This window comes from Eleginops maclovinus, chromosome 5, assembly GCF_036324505.1.
Source record: "Eleginops maclovinus isolate JMC-PN-2008 ecotype Puerto Natales chromosome 5, JC_Emac_rtc_rv5, whole genome shotgun sequence".
Lineage (NCBI taxonomy): Eukaryota > Metazoa > Chordata > Actinopteri > Perciformes > Eleginopidae > Eleginops > Eleginops maclovinus.
Window position 1 is genome coordinate 18,593,107 of NC_086353.1, and position 19,310 is coordinate 18,612,416.

The window sequence follows — 19,310 nt, forward strand, 5'->3', positions numbered from 1 at the left end:
TAGCTAGCTAGCGACTGTTGAGTTTGCAATGAGGAATCACCAAGTTTGTCTCCAATTGGAAAGTCAGTGCTAAGCTAGCCATTGATGTTCAGAGCATACTTACAAACCATGGCTGCTTGTTAAACCACAATGTCTAATATGATTTTTGCATTCAGGAAGCATGCTTTAGAGTTCTAATAAAGCCCTGTTACCGCTGGACAAAAAAACACTAAGACCCACTTGGATCTGAATTTTGTTCTCAGTACCAGCTGTTAATTCCAAAGAAAAATCCCTCTAAATTAGTCACAGTATTTATTGATTCCAGTTCTGATGGCTGTGAGGATAACATGACATTTGGTCAAACACAACAATGTTTCCCCCATATCCAGTACGATGCTACAGTATGTGATGCAAGTTTAAATTAATATATAATACATGAAATAAAAAGGGATATGGTCACCTATTATAATTTATAAAAATGCAACACATACAGTTAACATGCTCTTCTAAAAGCCACCACACTTTGATGAGTTCCAGAGAAAGACTGAAGTAACAGATATGAAAAAAGATTTTCACGACTGGAAACGCTAAAGGAGTCTACTGCCTGTTTGTAATGTAACAATGACAGGTTGTGTGTTGACGTGTTTGATGCCGTAAGTATTTTTTTGACAAACAGTTTTTTGCATGCATATCTTTGCTGGTTGCTAGGCAACATCACTGTAAAGACAGCCAGGGAAGTTGCTGCTCTCAGCCATTGTTCACCAAGAAACAGTTACAGAATGTAACTTCTTCTAAAACCACTTATTGATGCTTTGCACACCCTATTGTGTATGGATGAAATAGCATATTCATTCTTGGTACGCATACTTCTGAGCTTTAAAACAGTGTGTATACAAATGGGACCATCTATAACCTCCATCCTCAGTGGGACCTCAGCAGGTCTGTTTTCAATCCTGCCGGGTCCTCTCTGTGATGATTAAGTGATAGTGTGTCATAAATATAACACCCCCTAGAAGCATTATCTGAAGTATTTTGCGACACAAATAGGATCTGTGGATAACACAGGATAAGATATTTATGAGTAGGGAATTTGCTGACATGTTTAAGTCTTTAATATCTTGTAAACTGTAATTGCAACTGCATTTTCATGCAGGAATTTTAACAAATGTCATGAAAAAAAGTTGACTGGGCATTGTAGGGCAGTAACACATTTTGTTATGCTAGCTAATGACATGTTAGTACATTTTACATTGATCTCTTGCTAACGTGTTCAACCATTGATGGGAAAGCTGCCGTCCCCTTTTTATTACCATAAGCTGGCTAGCTTGCCACTTTGGAGGTATCACAAGTTTTGTTTACACGTTTTGAGGGGAGTGCTAAGCTAGCTGTTGATGTTCAGAAAACTACGTGACGGTTGCATTACTTCACGTCACCACCTCTAATTTAAAGGCGGACTCGTGTTTGGTGTGATGACGATAAGAAGTACTAATTAGTCAGTTTTTAGTAACAGCTGCTTTAAAAATAAATAAGTATATATAAATATTTTTTGGGGGCTTTTTGCCTTTAATCGGATAGGACAGTGGAGAGTGACAGGAAAGTGGGAAAGAGAGTCGGGGTGAGATCCGGAAAGGACCACGGGTCGGGAAACGAACCCGGGTCACCGGCATATGGTGCAGGTGCCCCAGCCAGTTGCGCCACGGCCGGGGCCGTAACAGCTGCTTTTAAGATGGAAAAAGCTTCCAACATCCACAATAAGGGGTATTTACTGACATATATTTAGTCCTAAAAATCCCAGAAAAAGTCAAGACGAATCACAGACAAAGAGGAGAAGTGCTAAAAAGCTAACTCATTTCCCTGTTAAAGGCTCATTCCTGCACCACTCTCTTGAAACCAGCTGCAATGCTTTGAGCTGATTGCCTCTTGGCTCCAATTCTAACAATTGAGACATGAGATTGATATCGATCTTGTCATCTCACTCTCAGAAAGAGAGCACATGTACCAAAAAAACCCCTGAAGACATGTGATTAAAGTTGTTCTCCCCTTTCTTTGTTTCCCTAGATGCAGATACTTGACAAGTTCCCAATTGAGGGAGGGCAGAAAGACCCAAAGAAGAGGATCATCCCATTTCTCCCAGGTAACAGTTTGCTCCGGAGCTCCCAGTTATCTGAACAGGCTCCCTTATTAATAATTTATGGCTGGCAGTCGCAGAGACGGGGGGGGGGGGGCTGTCAATAAGAGCTGGTTTACTGATGCCTACCTGTACTGCATATGTTTAGGCATGTATGCTCTGTTAATGCTGACTCGCCACTTTCTGTGACTTTCAAATTCCAGCTGTGTTTGCATGAAGACATATTTGCCAGTGTGATTTTTTTCCCCGATCAATTTGAATTTCGTCTCTTTCTGACATACATTGTGTGTGTGTTGGTTCGTATGTGTGAGTGTCCTAGCATTGATTGGAATCCTTCCACACATGCTTGTCTCTGCTGCTGTAAGTCGCCGGCTGACATTCAGGCTCATGGCGACCTACAGAGTGGCAGTGATCGATGGTGGTGTTTGTGGAGGTGCAGTGTCGGGGGCAGAAGGGCTGACAGTGATTCTGCTAATCACAATCATGTCCTGTGTGTGTATGAGTGTGTGTACACCTGTGTGTTTGCAATGCGCATTTCTGCAGATTTATTTGGTAGTAATATGTCTGTTTACTGCGGTTTATTTTCGTTAATGCTCTGTTCAAGCCCCACGGCTGGTTGCAGCATCTACTGTAAAAGCTCTTCCATCTCCCCTCTAGCCCTCCTCCTCTTTCCCTCTCTTTCTGACATACACTCACAAACAAAACTAATTTGGAAACCACCTACCTCTTGTCTATGAAAACAGATGCAAACATTATTGAATGTCTGCGTTTGCTTGAGATAAACTCCTCTCCCCTGAATGTATGACACTTGGGGGATTCAATAAACTGCAGGACTATTTTTCTATTTCTAGGCTTTCAACTGAAATGAAAATGTTGCCTTACAGAGATTTTCGTTTGATGTAGGGGCTGGGTATTAAACCTCGGCACTATTTTTGCTACCAACCCAAAGGGCCGGGGTGGTTGATGTTCTTACGGTTAGTGTTGAATGACATGGGTAAATCAATCAATTAAATGTTATTAATAAAATCCAATATCACAAAATATACATTTGTCTCAGGAGGCTTTTCAGTTTTTACAGAATATGACGTGCAGTAGGTGCCAAATGTTAGAAAAAATAATGTGTCTTCATATAAAAACAAAATGAAGATGGATCCAGGTGGATGTATATCTTTTGGGTGCCGCCAAAAGAAGATAGGTGGATCAGGCAGAACCTCAGCAACAGACACAGCAATGTGCCATCTCAGAATAGATTGTAATCATTTGTAAAACCAGAAATGAGTTTTAAAGAGTCTGTGGTCAGATGCCTAAAGAAAAAAAAAAAGATCTGTGCAAGCTGAAGAGATTTTCCCAATCTGTCATGTCGTAAAATATGTCCGTAAACACGCCACTGGTAAATGTCTGAAGCTTCTATGTGTCTTAAAAACTATGGTTGCTAAGCACCAAAACCTTAGTAAACGTTTCCCTCCAAAATTGGTAACCAAGAGTTAATGTTTCCACTTTTCAGAAAACTGTGATGTTGGTTAAAAAAACACATATTGCATAAGTAGAGCTCCTTAAATAGGCGATCCATATCAGCTGATTATGTAACGAAACACACATTTTGCGCTTGTGAAAAAGAATGTAGAGGGTAGGGTAGTGGTGGTGTGTCTTCGATGCTCCCCCTGCGTGGGATGAATGCAGCATGACCCATGTGTGTTCAATCCTATTTGTTATTTTGAAAGCCAGGTCACAGGCAGAGGTCATGGAATCCATAGGAGGACAGCTGGGGCCTTGAGTCAGGGGCTGAGGCTGCTTTTGAATCACAAGCGTAGATTACTGACATCTGCTGATCGGCTAGGATACTACAACCAATGACAGCAGCTCACAGCTGGTGTATTTATAGGGATGTATGTGTGAGTATAACACCTCTTTGGAATTGATCAATCTGGACATTCAGTGGCCTGTTCTTTTTTTGATAGCAGACTGTTGCTGAGAACGCTCTAATCAAGGGATTATGTGCAGTCAATCTGCAGAAATGTGATATCAGCTGTGGCCAAAGGCATATTAGTTTCCATCAGTCAAAAAACACCATTGAATACCAATCATTTTAATATTTGTGAAGAGTAGGAAACGTTTGCTTTGTTGGGTGAAAAAGAGAAAAAGAAAACAATGGAAGGACAGAAGTTAAAATACTCAAATCAGCAGAAGACAGACTGCGAGTTAACACTAATGGGAACAGCAGAATACAGACAGGTAATAAACACTACAGGTTTTAAAGACTTGGACATTTACAAAAAACTGATCAGCATTGCTGTCATTTTAAGTTACAGTTCATCGTATGACTTTTTCTTAGCTGGAGCAATACAGTCATTTGTTTCAATAAAATCATGTTTAAATCAATATGTTGTGTCAAATTATTGACTTTAGTAAGTAGCTGTGTGATAAGCGGAATGATTTCAGGGGTATCTCAAGTCCTGTTAACCCTGTCAGATTTTTCTATCCCTTTTCCGTCTTTTCTGTCTGTTACTTCCTCTACCTTTTCATCTATCATCACCATTTCCTCCAACTCCTCCTGATTTGTTTCTCCTTTTCCTCCCCTCCAGGCAAAATCCTGTTCCGGAGGAGTCATGTGCGAGACGTGGCCATGAAGCGGCTGCGTTTCATCGACGACTACTGCAGGGTAAAGAGACCTTTACTGTAAACATCCTTCAGTTCCCCATCTGACTCTGGGGAATTTCCTCTAGCCTGTGAGGGGTCAAAGATCCTTTCACATGCTCTAAACCTAGCACATTAGACCCCAACGAGGACGTGGAAACCTTTTCCTCACACTGAATAGTTTGGTGTCTGAGATAATCTGAGAAATCTGCGGTGATGTGTCTCATATCACATGCCTCTGTACTAACAATTGCTGATATAAGTCCATAACGGGACACATCTTTAAGCAGTTGACCAATCACAACAGACTTATGCAGCTAACCAATCAGAGCTGGCTAGGCTCTGGTTTCAGACAGATGGTGAAAAGATGTGCTGCATCACTGGCAGTATGAGAAAATTAAAGACCTTTTTGAACTTGAAAGCATGGAAACATGTCATAATAGAAGCACAACATACAAATATGAACCTGAAAATTGGTACAATATGTCTTCTTTAAGTAGCATACTACTATACTGATGTAAAAAAAAGACACTCATATTTTTATAGGCTTGATTTGGTATGGCGAACAATTTTAGCTAGCAAGCTATCTAGCTGGCTAATTGGATCATCACTGCTGATTTGTTACAACATCACACAAATAAATCGAGTGCATTACATGCAGGACATGGCAGTGTGTTTAGGGAAGTATCCGATTTGAGACACAGCATCAGTAATGTGCTCTTACACTTCAGCTCTCGGAGGGTACGAGAGCCCCGGCTCGGTGGGGAAATGTTATGATATTTTCCTCCTAGAGTTAAAGGGGGTTGTTTGTTTTCATGTGTGCCAAAGTCAGAGAAGCGGGGCGACCTAGTTGTGCATCAAACTTATCCGTCAGTGCACTACATGACAGACTTTTAGCACTTCCATTATTAAGTCACGCTCACTAACGCCCATTTCCAGCCGCTTGCCACACTTAGGAAAGAAAGTTTTCCTCCAAATTAATGCCCCCTTCCCAAAGGACAAAAAAAACATTGAAATGGCAGCATTTTGTCATTCATTAGTTCAAGAGAGACTCGGAGTATCACTTCCTGTTCTCCCTTGTGTTACTTTTTAAAAAATTTATGCCGGATTCAGATCCTTCATTCAAATATGCCCTCCCACCTACCTTCCTTCCTTCCTTCCTTCCTCCCTTCCTTCCTTCCTTCCTTCCTTCCTTCCTTCCTTCCTTCCTTCCTTCCTTCCTTCCTTCCTTCCTTCCTTCCTTCCTTCCTTCCTTCCTTCCTTCCTTCCTTCCTTCCTTCCTTCCTCTAGAGGTAGGAAGAAGGTGCATAAAATCAAACGTTAGATTGTTTCTATACACACAATTAGGAGGCAGTATTGTTGCCCTGCATGAGGAAAAGGTTAGCCCCAGAATTGGCTCAGTAATTGGAACCCAAAAAAAAGTTAAAAACCGAAAGGCAATCACACACATCTGAAATGAACCTGATCCTTAGCTCAGCACACACAAAGGCCTCCTCATTACCCAAATAACCTGAAGCACTCTTATTTCTACAGTTGCTATAGCGAGACTGTGTTTTTCACCCAGTGTGCCGTACTGTTTACTTCCTGCATCCTGTTTATGAGGCAAACAAGAGTAATTACTCCGTGTTCTCCAAGGATCTGCTCTGTGGAGATTGCAGAATGCTGAGTCCAGTGCACAGAGAGATACGGCCTCTTCAGTCAAGACCACAAGGCCCTTTCTCTTCTCTATATATATATAGGTTTTGATGAATGAAATATGAAGGCAGCTCAGACTGTGCTGATTGGAAAGCAAAGTCTGTACATAGGTTGTCACATATCTTTATGGTCCAGCACCTCTGTTCTGTACATGAGCTGATGCTGGCCGCATCATTAAATATAGATGGTAAGTCAGACATCTGATCCTCTCTTTGACTGCAGTGTGCCTTTATTAATGAACATACAGCAGTGGGAGAATGGCTTATTACCATTTGTGGAACTATACGTACTCCTGCTCATCAAGACACAATTATTTTCCTAAAAAAGCAAAAATCTATGGAGGCTCTGAGATGCAAAAGAGAACATTTCTGTCCTATGACTTCTTAATCTGTTCTTGGATAACTCATGGGAGGGCTATTTCTTTATAAGCTATGCTTTCTGTCATTCCGCTTCAACTGGCTATAAAAAGTAAGAACGATTTTGCCAGAATAATCTTTTATTTTCCTGCTATGTATTTCTCTCACTTGAACAAAATTAACTTGGGTTTTTGTTTATGTAATATTATTCAGTTTCCATAAGGTAAAGTAAGAACTGCATAATTAGTGTTCTGTTGGTTACAACATTTCATAAATTGTTAATAAAAAAAACATTTTTAACCCCTTGTTCCTCTCTCTGTCTCTCTCTTTAGGCGCTAGTGCGACTCCCCCCTCAGATCTCTCAGAGTGAGGAGGTCCTGCGCTTCTTTGAGACAAAAAGCGAGGACGTCCACCCCCCTGTGGAGTGAGTGTCATGGACTGCACTGTGCATATACAAAGACACAGTACACATGTACACACACTTCATGTATAGACTAATCCACCATCGGATATGTGTAGCTACGCCATCATTATTGATGTGCTAAACTCACCTGAATAGACTTTTACGGCTAAAACATAATTACAATGGATGACGGGTGCAAATGCGCTAAAACGGCCCAAAACACGTACATTGGGAGAAACGTGCTGCACTTGCCAAAACCATGCAAATATAAGAACAAAAAAAACAAAATAAAGAAACATCTCCATCAACTTCAAAACACATGCGACACATTTATTAAAAGCACTGCCTAAACGAAATACTGCATGAAGATCAAAACACAATAGAAACTGCAACACTAAATATGATGCTCACAGCTGGGACCGGAGCGCTTTTTGATGTGCGGGGATTATAAAGTTGGCCAAGTTTCGTCAAGTTGGTGAATGTTTTCTAAATTCTGCACATGTGTTGTCTAGTTGGTTAAATGTTTCTTCATTTGCATCTGTTTTGGTACATTTGTGTTTTCATAATTGCATCCTTTTTAAAAGTTCACCGTGTTTCTCCTAATCTAAATGCTTTGGGCTGTTGTAAAATGTTTGCAAAGACAGAAAGTGAAACAAGACACGAGGACAGAAAATGTTTCAAAGAAGGAAACACAAAAACAAGATCATGACAAACATACAGTATCTAAACTTGTTCACGAAATCACTGCTTTGGTTGCTCTCAATAGCTCCGATGCTAGTTGACCAAGCACACACACTGTTTCATGATATGGGTCTTAGTATCTTTTGCATCACATTGTTTCGAGCATCGGCCCAGAAATTCAGCATTATTTAAGCGCTGCTAAGCTCATTAACTTTCCGCCTGTTCCCACTTTCTAGTCTATTCCCAAATCAGCTCTTTCTCGTTAAAACCGGGTGGGGGGGGGGGGTTACAGAGATGGAGAGGATTTGATGGATGTGAATTTTGGGAGAAAGAGAATGACTTGTTTCATAGCAGGAGATAGCCCCTTTGGGTAGTTTTTAATTAGACAACACACTCGCCTCTCCAAACCTCTTAGAAGTATCGCACCATTAATTTATAATGTGTTACTGTATGCATAGAGACGGCTGTACCCGAGGCACTGCCACTCTGGATAGACCAAGGCTATGTCTTTTTGATTTTAATTACCTTTCTCAGTATTTTCTCCTCTCCTCCTCTTCTGTCAGTTTGTCGTTTTGTCCTATTCTGATTTGTTCCTCTTCGTATAGAGGAAAGGAGCAAGGCAGGCAGGATTTAGTTACCTCTGCCTGCCAGTGTTTTTATAGCAAAGTGTTAAAGGGTATCTCTGCCTATCGCCCTTCCTCCTCTAATTCTTGGTATCCAACATGGCCTCATAAATTCAAACAAACTCCAACGCAGTTATTTTTTGATCAACATCTTTCGTTTCCTCGCTGTCCATACAGCTCTCCATCATGCCGGTGTTCTCATTTCTCTCTTACTGTCTTTCTGTCTCTCTTTTGACTCATACCCTTTATCTCTTCCTATCCTTTTATTCTTGTTCTCCATATGCATCATTCTCTTTCCTTCTCCAACTCTCTTGTCACTCACTCTCTCTATCTATTTCGTTGCATAAATAAACACGTCTTGTTGTGAGGAGTCGTGGCAGATGAGGTCATACTTTACATGTGTATACATTCCACCCCCATTTATCTCACACACAGTAGTGCACAGACAAATTGTGAACATTTTTACATTTGAGGCGATTGACTAAAGGAATTTAGGTAAAACACAGTAAATCCGACAGATAATGCTCACCAAAATACCCCAAAATGAATGTATAACAGTTGTATTTTAAACTTGGCCTACAATATAGTGTTGATTTAACTAAGTATTAACACCACTATTTATGATGAACATAAAGTATTAAAATATTAGTCGTGATTGCACAAGAATTCTTGGGTAACAGTATCGTTGATGATAAATAACCTACTAATATTTATGTCTGCTAATATGTTGGATTTATGTAACTGTAATTTGTATATTGGGACATTTTGTTTTTAGAAAAGTATGTATTATCGAACAATAATCCGATGGCCACTGTAAGATATAACAGTTAAACATTGGGAGCAAATATGACAATTTCCTTGTCCTAAAGAGAGCATTTATAGAAAAAATAAAGTGTCTAAGGATTGACACTTGAGGAACTCCACAAGTCAGAGGAGCATGAGTTACTATATCAGCTTGGCATTCAGATAATTAGTAATAGATAGATAAATATTCTTATACTGTATATTTCTAGCATGACTATCTAATGATATACCAGGGATCAGCACTTGATTTAGCAACAGTAAAATCTGATGGATTAAAAATGCAACTTTGAACTAGATAATAGGGCCTCTTTAATTTAAATAAAGTTACTCGGGCTGCAAGCTGTAACCAACCTTTTAGCTTTTGCTGTTGAGAGTTTGTTGCTTATGGAGTTGTCCGGGTGTCTGCCTTATAAATGATCCTGCGTGGCAGCGTGAAGGGGGCCTTACTGTGTACGGTAGCTGTATAACTGGCCAGGGGGTGTTTAGGACTCAACTTACCTCGGTTGTAACTTAGTAAAGTGACATTAAATATATCTTGGGTCTCGTGGAGAGAACATCTGGTTGGGCTCTGAATCTGAACATTACTTTATCCGTTTGAGGCTTGTTTTTGCTCGCCATCCACAAGCTTACTGTTCCCTCGCTCCCTGATTTCCCAGGGTGTGCGCACTAATCGGCGCTGGAATTTGCGTTAACATGTTGTTTTCGGGTTATGTTTGATCCTCTAGAAAAAGGGGTTTCTTCCATCAGTTGATGTATGATGCAAGATAATTATCTGGTTTGCTGTTGTTGGACCTTAGTGCATCTTTCTGTTTACCACAATATTCTAATAAAAAGACTCAGGCAGTGAGTGGCATCTCTGTTTCTCCTCCTACCTCTCTGATGGGACCATCTCAGTTGTTGCTGGTAACCTCTGCCCGAGAAATCTTCAGATTAAATGGAGCCAGAACCTCCCCTGGATTTTTTGTACACCTTCAGGCTTTGTCTCTGTCTTACTGAAGAAGAAATTACTCAGGACTAACAGCTCTCTGTAAAAAAAAACCTTCTCCGTTAATGGTTGGTAAGACGTCATGATCTGACCGGCTACATTTGATGGGTTTCTTCCACTCCCTACCCATAACCCATCTGCTAAATGATAATGAATCACGGGGGAGTGTGCTCAGGAATGGGAATTACCATTGCTCTAAAGCGGGGATTGGAGAGTGTGTGTTAGTAATGTGTTTGTGTGCAAGAACACATGTGTGTCCTTGAGTGCTGTGGAGAAAGAAAAGTGGTTTAAAACCCTGAGAAGGATGCTGGAGAATAATAGGAATCCATCATGGTTTGTGTGAGTGTGTGTCCTCTACGCTCATCTATTATATCCAAATAATCTGGTATTCACTTCTTACCTTACATCTCAGTTTGATCTGACTTTATGCAGAACTAAACTTCAGTTGTTTAATATACCGTTTTAATATTGTTGACCACAGGAAGCAAATCATAGGATTATCTTCCTATTTCTACGTTAGGGCTAGGTATCATTCCAATTTAATGACCAACTAGCTGTCCCTGGCTCTACTGGTTGTAGTAACACATTGCTACGAGCAAACTTCAAATACTTAACTGTCTTTTAGATCAAACCTGGGATTTACTTAAAAACTTGGTCCGATTAAATGTGCACCCAATTGCAGCTTATTATCTTCCCATGTGCAATGCACTTTGTCTTGTTGTTGTTGTTTTCAACTTTTGCTTTGACCATTTCTGCCATCCATCGTTTATAGTGTTGTGACGTTAGCCATCCATGCTAACTCCAAATAATTGCACACAATATTGCGTTAATGCCCTGAAATTTGGGTTTGTTCATTTCTTTATTTTTACAGAATTCATAGAGCACCAAAAATCGGCTTCATTTAACAAAGGGACCTGTAATATGTTACAATATGGCATCTTCCCAATGAAATCTAGGTGTCAGCTTGGACCCATCAATGGACATTGACATGTTGGAGATGATTTTTCATTATTTTATTTCGTCTTACCTGACTTGTGCTTCATCTGTGTTAGCAAAACTATCCTGAAATACTCACCAGCTCTACTGCGGCCTTGTGTCAGCAGAAAGGTCTCTAATTGGTGTTTGTTGATTGTTCCTCAAACTAAAGGACATCTTACTTTTCAATCTCATTTTGGACCTCAGGTTTGTGGACACCTGTCTCAAGTCCCACCTGTATTGCCTTAAGTGAAGCACTGTATGACGCTCTACACTTGAAAGGTGCTAAATAAAGAACTTACACCCCTCCATCTTCTTCCCTCCCAGTCTCCCACCTCTATCTCTCTCCTCGCAGCCATCTGTCTGTTGCACTCCGTCTGCTGCAAGCAGAAGACAGGCGACAGACTAGCCAAGCTTTAATGGATAAGCTGCTCCATTCCCCTAACTACCAGGATCAATAGCACTCACTGGAGACCGCACAGCGCCGCACCGGCATCTGCAGGGTGAAACACTTTACGTGTGTCATAGCGGTGAGGAGTGGTCAGCCGAGCGTGTGGCCTTTGGGAGGTTCTGTGTGTAAATGTATGTGTGAGCATTATCGACCGCTCTGAAACGGAGCAGTTGTACACTTCACGCAATTATATTTCAAAATGTTTGTGTTCATGGCCAGGCGATTATTCCAGGACTAAATTGCTCCTGCTTGTTTTGTTCTGCCTCTTTTGTTGTTCTCAGGTTATTTCAGTGGAGCTCCCATCCGCTCTATTTTCTCTCTTGTCGTCATCTTACATGGATGCACTCATTCACCTAGCCACCCACCCATCCGATGCGGTGTCTGACTCACTTGTGCTCACTCACTTACTCACAGGGTGTTGTCAAGGTGGGGTCCGGCTTGCTATAGTCATAGCTCTAGGAAGGGCCAGACTGTGCATGAGTGTGATGAAAAGAGCGGGGCCAGGACAGCTGTAGAACCAAGAGTGATGAAATGTGTCCAATTCATCACTTCTGGAAGACAAGGGAAGGAGATTTAGCGGACTGGGTTGGTCCTTCGAGAGATAATGATACATGGGGAAGCAAAGGTGCACCAAGCATCCCAATATTACCTACAAAAGACTATCTAAAAGGCAGTGAATGCAATATATTGACATTTAGGTAAACATTTTTATACCAAGCTGTGACGTCATATTTCTATTTATGTCTGCATTAAATCTGATTAAATGAGTCATGCTTTGACAGTAGCCAGCACCTCTCCTCCTCCACTGTGTAAGATTGAATTTTCTGACTATGATGTGATTAGAAGAAGTCACGTGTCTTGCAGCGCAGAGCGGGAATCAATCCCATCAATCAAAGCTCAGAAAGCACAAAGACCTTGAATGGATCCCACAATCAGACACAGTTTCCTCTCTCCCCTGTACATGTGCCCCCTGTCTGAGGGAACAGGTACTGCAGCTCAGTGGAGCATCATACTGTGAACTGATGTCACTCATGTGCAATCAGCTGCTCCCTTTTGAAGCCCAGCACCCTTGATGTTCAATGTATTTTCAATAGACCCTGAGATGCATCTCTGTTTTTGTTTGCTTTTCATGCGTTGAAAGGATTTGCAGAACAAAAACAGGAACAATTCTCTCCTGATATCAAAAGAACAGACGTTATTAGAGCTTTCTGACATTTTACGTGTTGAACCGTGCACATTTTCACTGATGTAGACATTTTAGGCACTTTCATACACATGGGGACTGCCAAGTGTAGCTTTTCCTCACAGCAGGCTCTTCTTGAGTTTCACCCTCCCGGACAGTGGTTCACTATCTTTGGGTTTGGGCCACCAGAGAGAGTCTTGTGGTGGATGTAAGTGGTGACGAAATGGACTATGTACTTTTTCTAAGGCTAAAATCTCTGCCTGAAATTCCTCCATTGGACTCCTTTGTTTACTTCCATTATATAATGACATCACTTTGTAACATTTATGCTTGTATTGGCTAGTGCTTCAACACATGGTACGTTATTTACTAATGAACCTGAAAAAGAGCATACTATGTCATCTCAAAGTTAAGTTCTCATTAATGTATCTAAACCACTCTATCCAGTGTTTGCTAGGATAGGAGTTTGGAAAGCAAAGGGAAGACTCCGAATCGTATTTGGGCTTTAATATGCCATGATCACTGGAAAGTCTGGGTGTGACCCCCTCATAAGTGCGCCTTCGTTACTACGTCTCTGTAGACTAATATTTACCAATAACCTGCGTATTATTGGCACTGATATGTGTGAATTGAGCTCCTTGTGCAGTGAGTCTAATTAGCATAGAAAGGAGCAAATTTGAAGTAAAATGTTGGCTTATTACCTAATTAAAAATATGTGTAAATAATACCTGAAAACCGAGGCTGTTTGTCTGGCAGTTCAGTAAGGTGCTTTGAGAATTACTCGGTTTGTTTTTGTCTTAATTGTGCAGCTTTAGCAGCCTAATAAACCTTGCATTCCTTTTATTAACTATGAGGCTGCAATATAATGCAATGCTGTTTTGTTCTTTATCGTGTTGACTGAGACCAAGATTAGTTAGTAGTAATTGTAACTGAAAGCATTTTTTTAAAGTAACCCTCCCAACCCTGCTGGTAGCTCTCCACATGGTGGTGTGCTTCACAATACAAACAGTCACAGAAGGAGTTCTTGGTGCCCTCAGCTGCTGTTTCCAGATCAGTCCCTGGTCTACCCTATGCTCTCAAAACTCCCCAGGGCTTCCCTTTCTCTATAAATGTATCCAGTGTCTGACCAGATTCTCAAGCGTTAGTCTTTTCTGTCCCTCTTTCTGTATTTATGTCTATTTTGGCCCCCGCTTTTCCTGTATGAGCTCTATTTCCACTGGATGGAATTTCTCCCCAATGCTAGACTTGTTTTCCCCCTCCCTGACTTATCATTTTTTCCCCCAGCATGTTGAATTTATATCGAGTCAATTTGCATGGGGACGTGGGCTGTGATTTGTTTTATCTGTCTGGGCCTGTGGTTTAGCAATCATATAACTATCATCCTTAATGGCTTTATCTGTCTTCTGCAGAGCATAACGGGGACAAATTCCCCAATTAATATGCACATACGGCATTTCAGACATAGTGAAAATATTGGACACTGCCCCTATAGGCTAGCGTAGTGTGAGACAGGGGAGATGTTATCATCATTCATCATGCCCCCTCACAACCCTCCCCATGAATAACAATAGGGATCGACCTTGGCTTGTGCCTGGAGGAGAGAGATGCTGCAAGATTATCAGATTATTGCTGGGATAAAATCATGCACTTGTGTTATTGGTCAGATTTTGGGCTCTTTATGGGATTGCCTAATTAGCAGGGCTGTCCCTGGTGACAGGGTGAAGACATGTTTTGGGCTGATTAGGAATAAGTGGGTGATAATGTGTTTGTATGGCTGAGTTAGGGTGAGGTATTGGGGAATTGGAAAGTTGTCCAGCTTTCTCACTGATAATAACAGAAGACTTATATTTCAAGAGGACATGACATGTTCATTTTCAGGTTCACTTTAGTATTTTGTGCTTCTACTGAGACATGCTTCCATGCATTCATTTTCTTTATTTTTTCATACTTCCTGTGCTGCAGCACCTCTTTCACCCTCTGTCTGAAACCAGAGCGAAGTCTGCTCTGATTGGTTAGCTGGCCGGCTCTGTTGTGATTGGTCAATAGCTTAGAGATGTCCAACCCCTTAGCCCATCACGTACAATGTGTTGGAGTGCTAGCTAATAGAAGCGCGTATAAGTGTTACTTAGTGATGTCACTATGTTACGGAAGTAAACAAAGGAGTCCAATGGAGGTGTTTCAGGTAGGGGGGAGTGTGTGATAGAGAAACTCCCTCTGCAGGGAACTTTGGGATTTTAGCCTTTGCAGATCGTTTACATGCTGTGCACTTTGTTTCAAATGAATCAGGGCTGGGATGCTTCTTACATGGGTAGGATAATCGTATGTAGTTAAAAGTTCTTTATCCACCAAGTATTTTGTATAAGTGCAACCTGTATGTGATAATGTGGGTACTACAGGTTTGTCTGCAGTTTTTGCAAAGAAGGGTTTTGAGGTTAATTGATTCCTTGAACCCCATCTGTTGTGCTAAAACCCCCTTCAAGCTTTACCCATGGCCATGAGGGCTAAAGACACTGCATGGCGGAGAGTAATTTGGGGCTCTTGAGGGGCTTATAGGGGAGGGTTAGGGCTGAAGTCTGGATCTTGTGATGCTAAAGGATGGATTGTGGTGTGGAGTTCAGGGACCAGACGAAGAAGAGAGAATGAGAGGCTAAGACGAAAATCTAGAGAAATGTTTGTTTACTGGTCTCGCAGGGTAGCCTAGCAGGAGGCCATTGAGAGCAATTAACTTGTAGCCGTTATGCTAATACTTGCAAACATATTGATTAGACCTTTATCTGCCAACCTTCTACATCCATTGCCCTAATGGACCCAACTCTTCTTTTTATTTATTTATATTAAGCTAATGCATCGAAATGTAGTTGGAGTTTATAATTGCCCAAAAAGAATCGTAGTAATCCTGCGGGAGTTGAAAGTATAACGTAACACATTATTATTTTCCCTCCTCTTCAAGCAGATCCAAGTTATTTTAGGATGCAAGTGGCATGGTTTAAACTGTATGTCTATAAACAAATGGCAAGTTCAAGCACTTATTTCTCTGTCTAGCTAGAACTTTATCAAAGCTTGTGATTTTCTTTAAGAGGCTTAACACAGCTAACAACCTCATTTCATTCAACCAACATAATCCTAATTCAGTGGCACTCCTCACTGCTGAGCCATGGTCTCCTAAAAAGCACATTTCCATACAAATCTACTATGTCAATAAATTTCCCTAGAAACGTCTTCTAGGAAAATGTATTTTTCTTGATTACGTCTGTTTTCAACTGACAATTTTTTTTTATAATCATAGTCAACTAAAGTGTGCGTAAGGAGGTGGTAGTAGTGAATGGACGGTTCAATATCTCAATGACTTTTTAAAATGCATGTCAATACCTAAAAAAATATGTATTTTAAGCCAAACCATGGTCTAATACTCTTTACAGGACATTTTTGCGTTTTGTTTTTTGAAAAATACTAATGAAGTTTATTTGAAAAATAATCATAAGCAATGTGGTTATAATGACTGAGTGGGTAAAGACGAATAATGCTAATTTGAAAATGACATCACGTCACTGAAATGCAGCTTTTAAAAGCAAGGAAAGACACTCATTGTGCCGATATCCAATATGTAACATGGTATCTAGTCTCTTATCACTATGGTGTGTTGGTACCATTTGTGTTGGTATACTATGGACATATTGCCAAGCCCTCAAAGGAACCCTATTATGTTCAGTTTAATTTATGCCTCGACTGGGACATGCTTTAATGTTCAAAATGTCTTTATTTCTTTCATAGTGCTTGTGATGCGGCACCTCTTTTCACCCTCTGTCTGAAACCAGAGCTCAGTCTGCTCTGGTTGGTTAGCTGGCTGGCTCTGTTGTGACTGTTCAATCACTTAGAGATGTGTTGGAAATGTCCTGCTCCTTAGCCTATCACGTACAATGTGTTGGAGCGCTAGCCAATAGAAGGCTATTATAGAAGAGTGAGGTCACTATGTTACGGAAGTAAACAAAAGAGTCCAATGGAGGCATTTCAGGCAGGGGGGGAGTGTGTGGGAGAGAAACTCCCTCTGTAGGGAACTTTCGGATTCTAGCCTTTGAAGACCATTACCATGTACTAAAACACACATCATTTTGTAGGGTTAGGGTTGAATAGAAATAGGTGAGGTTACACAGTATGAAAACAAATAATAACTGTCTATAAAACTTAGATTCCAATCTTTGCTGTTTACATACTGTCTCATGAGGTTAAAATCAATGACTAACTAGTGTGTAGTCAGCTGACCACTGACTTGCCTGACATACTGTATGGCCTGCCTCTCCATACTCCCACACATCTGTTTTGGCTTGAAATCAATGTGGGGACCTCGGAGCTCTGGAACTGATAAGACTTACATGAAGTGCTCCTTCTTCACAGAGCCGTGGTCAGTGAATGCGTGACCAAATGTCAGTATGTGATGAAAAGTGTGACGAAACGAATGTGAGCATGTGTGTTCCACTGTTTTGCAACTGGCCCATCTGTTCATGTTTTTGTTCAGGATATACATACCTTCCTTTACTGTGTCTGACAGATTTATTCACACAGACTAAATAGATGCCATTCAGTCACTAAGTGAATACTGAGTGTCACTAAAAAATGTCTGCTGTCGATGTAACAGCCGCTTTTAATTGCACACGGAGTTGTCAACATCAACATCTGTTTGTTTTAGACGATCTGTCTGTACATAAAAAAAATTAAAAAATCTGAAACACAACGAAACAGGTGTATTAGTGTTTGCCGCATCAGTGCAGATTCTGGAGCTCATTAAACCAGTTCTCATTTGGATGGTATTGATGGAATCATGGTCATTTCTTTTGAAGACTGTGACATTCTATTATGTTTTTCAAACTCACAAACTGGACAGTTTTGGTAAATCTTCGCCTACTTGCAAAAAAGAGTCCACCTTGCTGCATAAAACACCTTTTTCTGCACCACTGCAGTACGTATTCTTCACATGCCCTTTCACCCCTCGCTTCCTCCTCTGCAAACCTCGAAGAGACATCGGGAAAAAGAGCTGGCAGCCGGAGCTGGTTGCTCAGCACTCAAGGGAAGAGTTTGATTTCAGCCTCAGGGACACGGGTCACTGGATAGAGTCTGGACCCAGGGTTTCTGCTCTCCTTCCTCATCCTCCCACTCTGTATGGTTATGTTTCCCCCTCCCCTGCCCTAATGCCTTGCAGATGCCTCCAAACCAAACCTAAAAATAAACCCAGTAGCACTACCACTGGCATGTCCCATTGCAGTTTTAAATGTTAGCAGGTCTTTTACTGTTTCGCAGAAATAATCCTCTTGATTAAAACTAGGTTAATCTTGATTCTGATTAGCTTGCTAGCATGGCTAATGTGTTGATTGTTATTTGCCTCCTGAGCTGTTTCCGTGGGCTAATGCTTGGATGTCATGCAGGCATGTTGTTCTAAAGCCCTTTGTGAATGCTTACTGCCCACAAACACCCACACGTGACACAAAGCTTTACTTTGACCTGCTCTCTTACACCGACATTAAAAGCACATGCTATCAATCCAATCAGCAGTCACTCTACGTGTCAGGATTAACAAAGGGAGTCAACATCTGTGTCTTCTGGGACTGCATGTGATCATTTATCAAGAACATTTAACCCCAGAGAATTGAACAGCGCAGCTCCAGTTTACTTTAAAATGATTGGTAGACATCTAGAGTTGGAGCGGAACCTGTGCACACCCCTGCCTTTCTTTTGATTGGGACTTGTTTGGACTTGTTTATTGAGCTCGGAGGACGTGTTTGCCTTTCAAACCATGCACAGCATGTGTAGCTTAACAGACTCCCTGGGAGTTTGCTATAGCAAAGTACTTTTCATGCTGCTGCTGTTCCCCACCAAAAAAACAAAAAAAACATTCATTGGCCCCTGTCCTCACCTTCTTGATAAGTTACAACCAGCCATGTCCAGGTCCCACACTTACACCTATTGTGTTGTCACCCTGCGTAGATCATTCACCGTTAACTTTTAATTTCGTTCAATTAGCCCAGCAGGATTGCAGCATGCATATAAAAACTACCTTTGCAGTAAGGCTGATGGAGGGGCCATCCTTTTACAAATTTAGTCACTTTTTTTCTTATAGGTTAACTGTCATGTATATACTTTGTGCAAGCTTGTTTCTTAATTCAAACCAGATGTGAACCATTTCTTTAAATAGAGTGAACATGTATTTGTGTGTCAGGACTTGGGGTTTATTAAGCTGCACAGTGCAGTGCTGTTTTTTTCTTAAGGCTATTACTACTGGCCTCTTGACCCTGGTGACCTGAATTCCTGCTTCACAGTTAAATCCTACAAATAGTGCTCCAGTACAAGTTTATGCTCTTATTTAATGGAGGCAAATGAATAACCAGGAATAGAGGAAATAAACAGGAATTTTCCTGTCCGTG

At 41.0% G+C, this 19,310-nt stretch overlaps 1 protein-coding gene across 1 annotated transcript in view; it reads left to right on the top strand.

The window, feature by feature from the left end:
* Positions 1–19,310, top strand: part of sh3pxd2aa (SH3 and PX domains 2Aa) — a 103,829-nt gene that overhangs the window by 28,174 nt on the left and 56,345 nt on the right. The window contains exons 3-5 of the mRNA XM_063884133.1: positions 2,038–2,113; positions 4,690–4,766; positions 7,125–7,216. Coding sequence (XP_063740203.1) covers positions 2,038–2,113; positions 4,690–4,766; positions 7,125–7,216 — 245 coding nt within the window. The remainder of the gene's footprint in view (positions 1–2,037; positions 2,114–4,689; positions 4,767–7,124; positions 7,217–19,310) is intronic.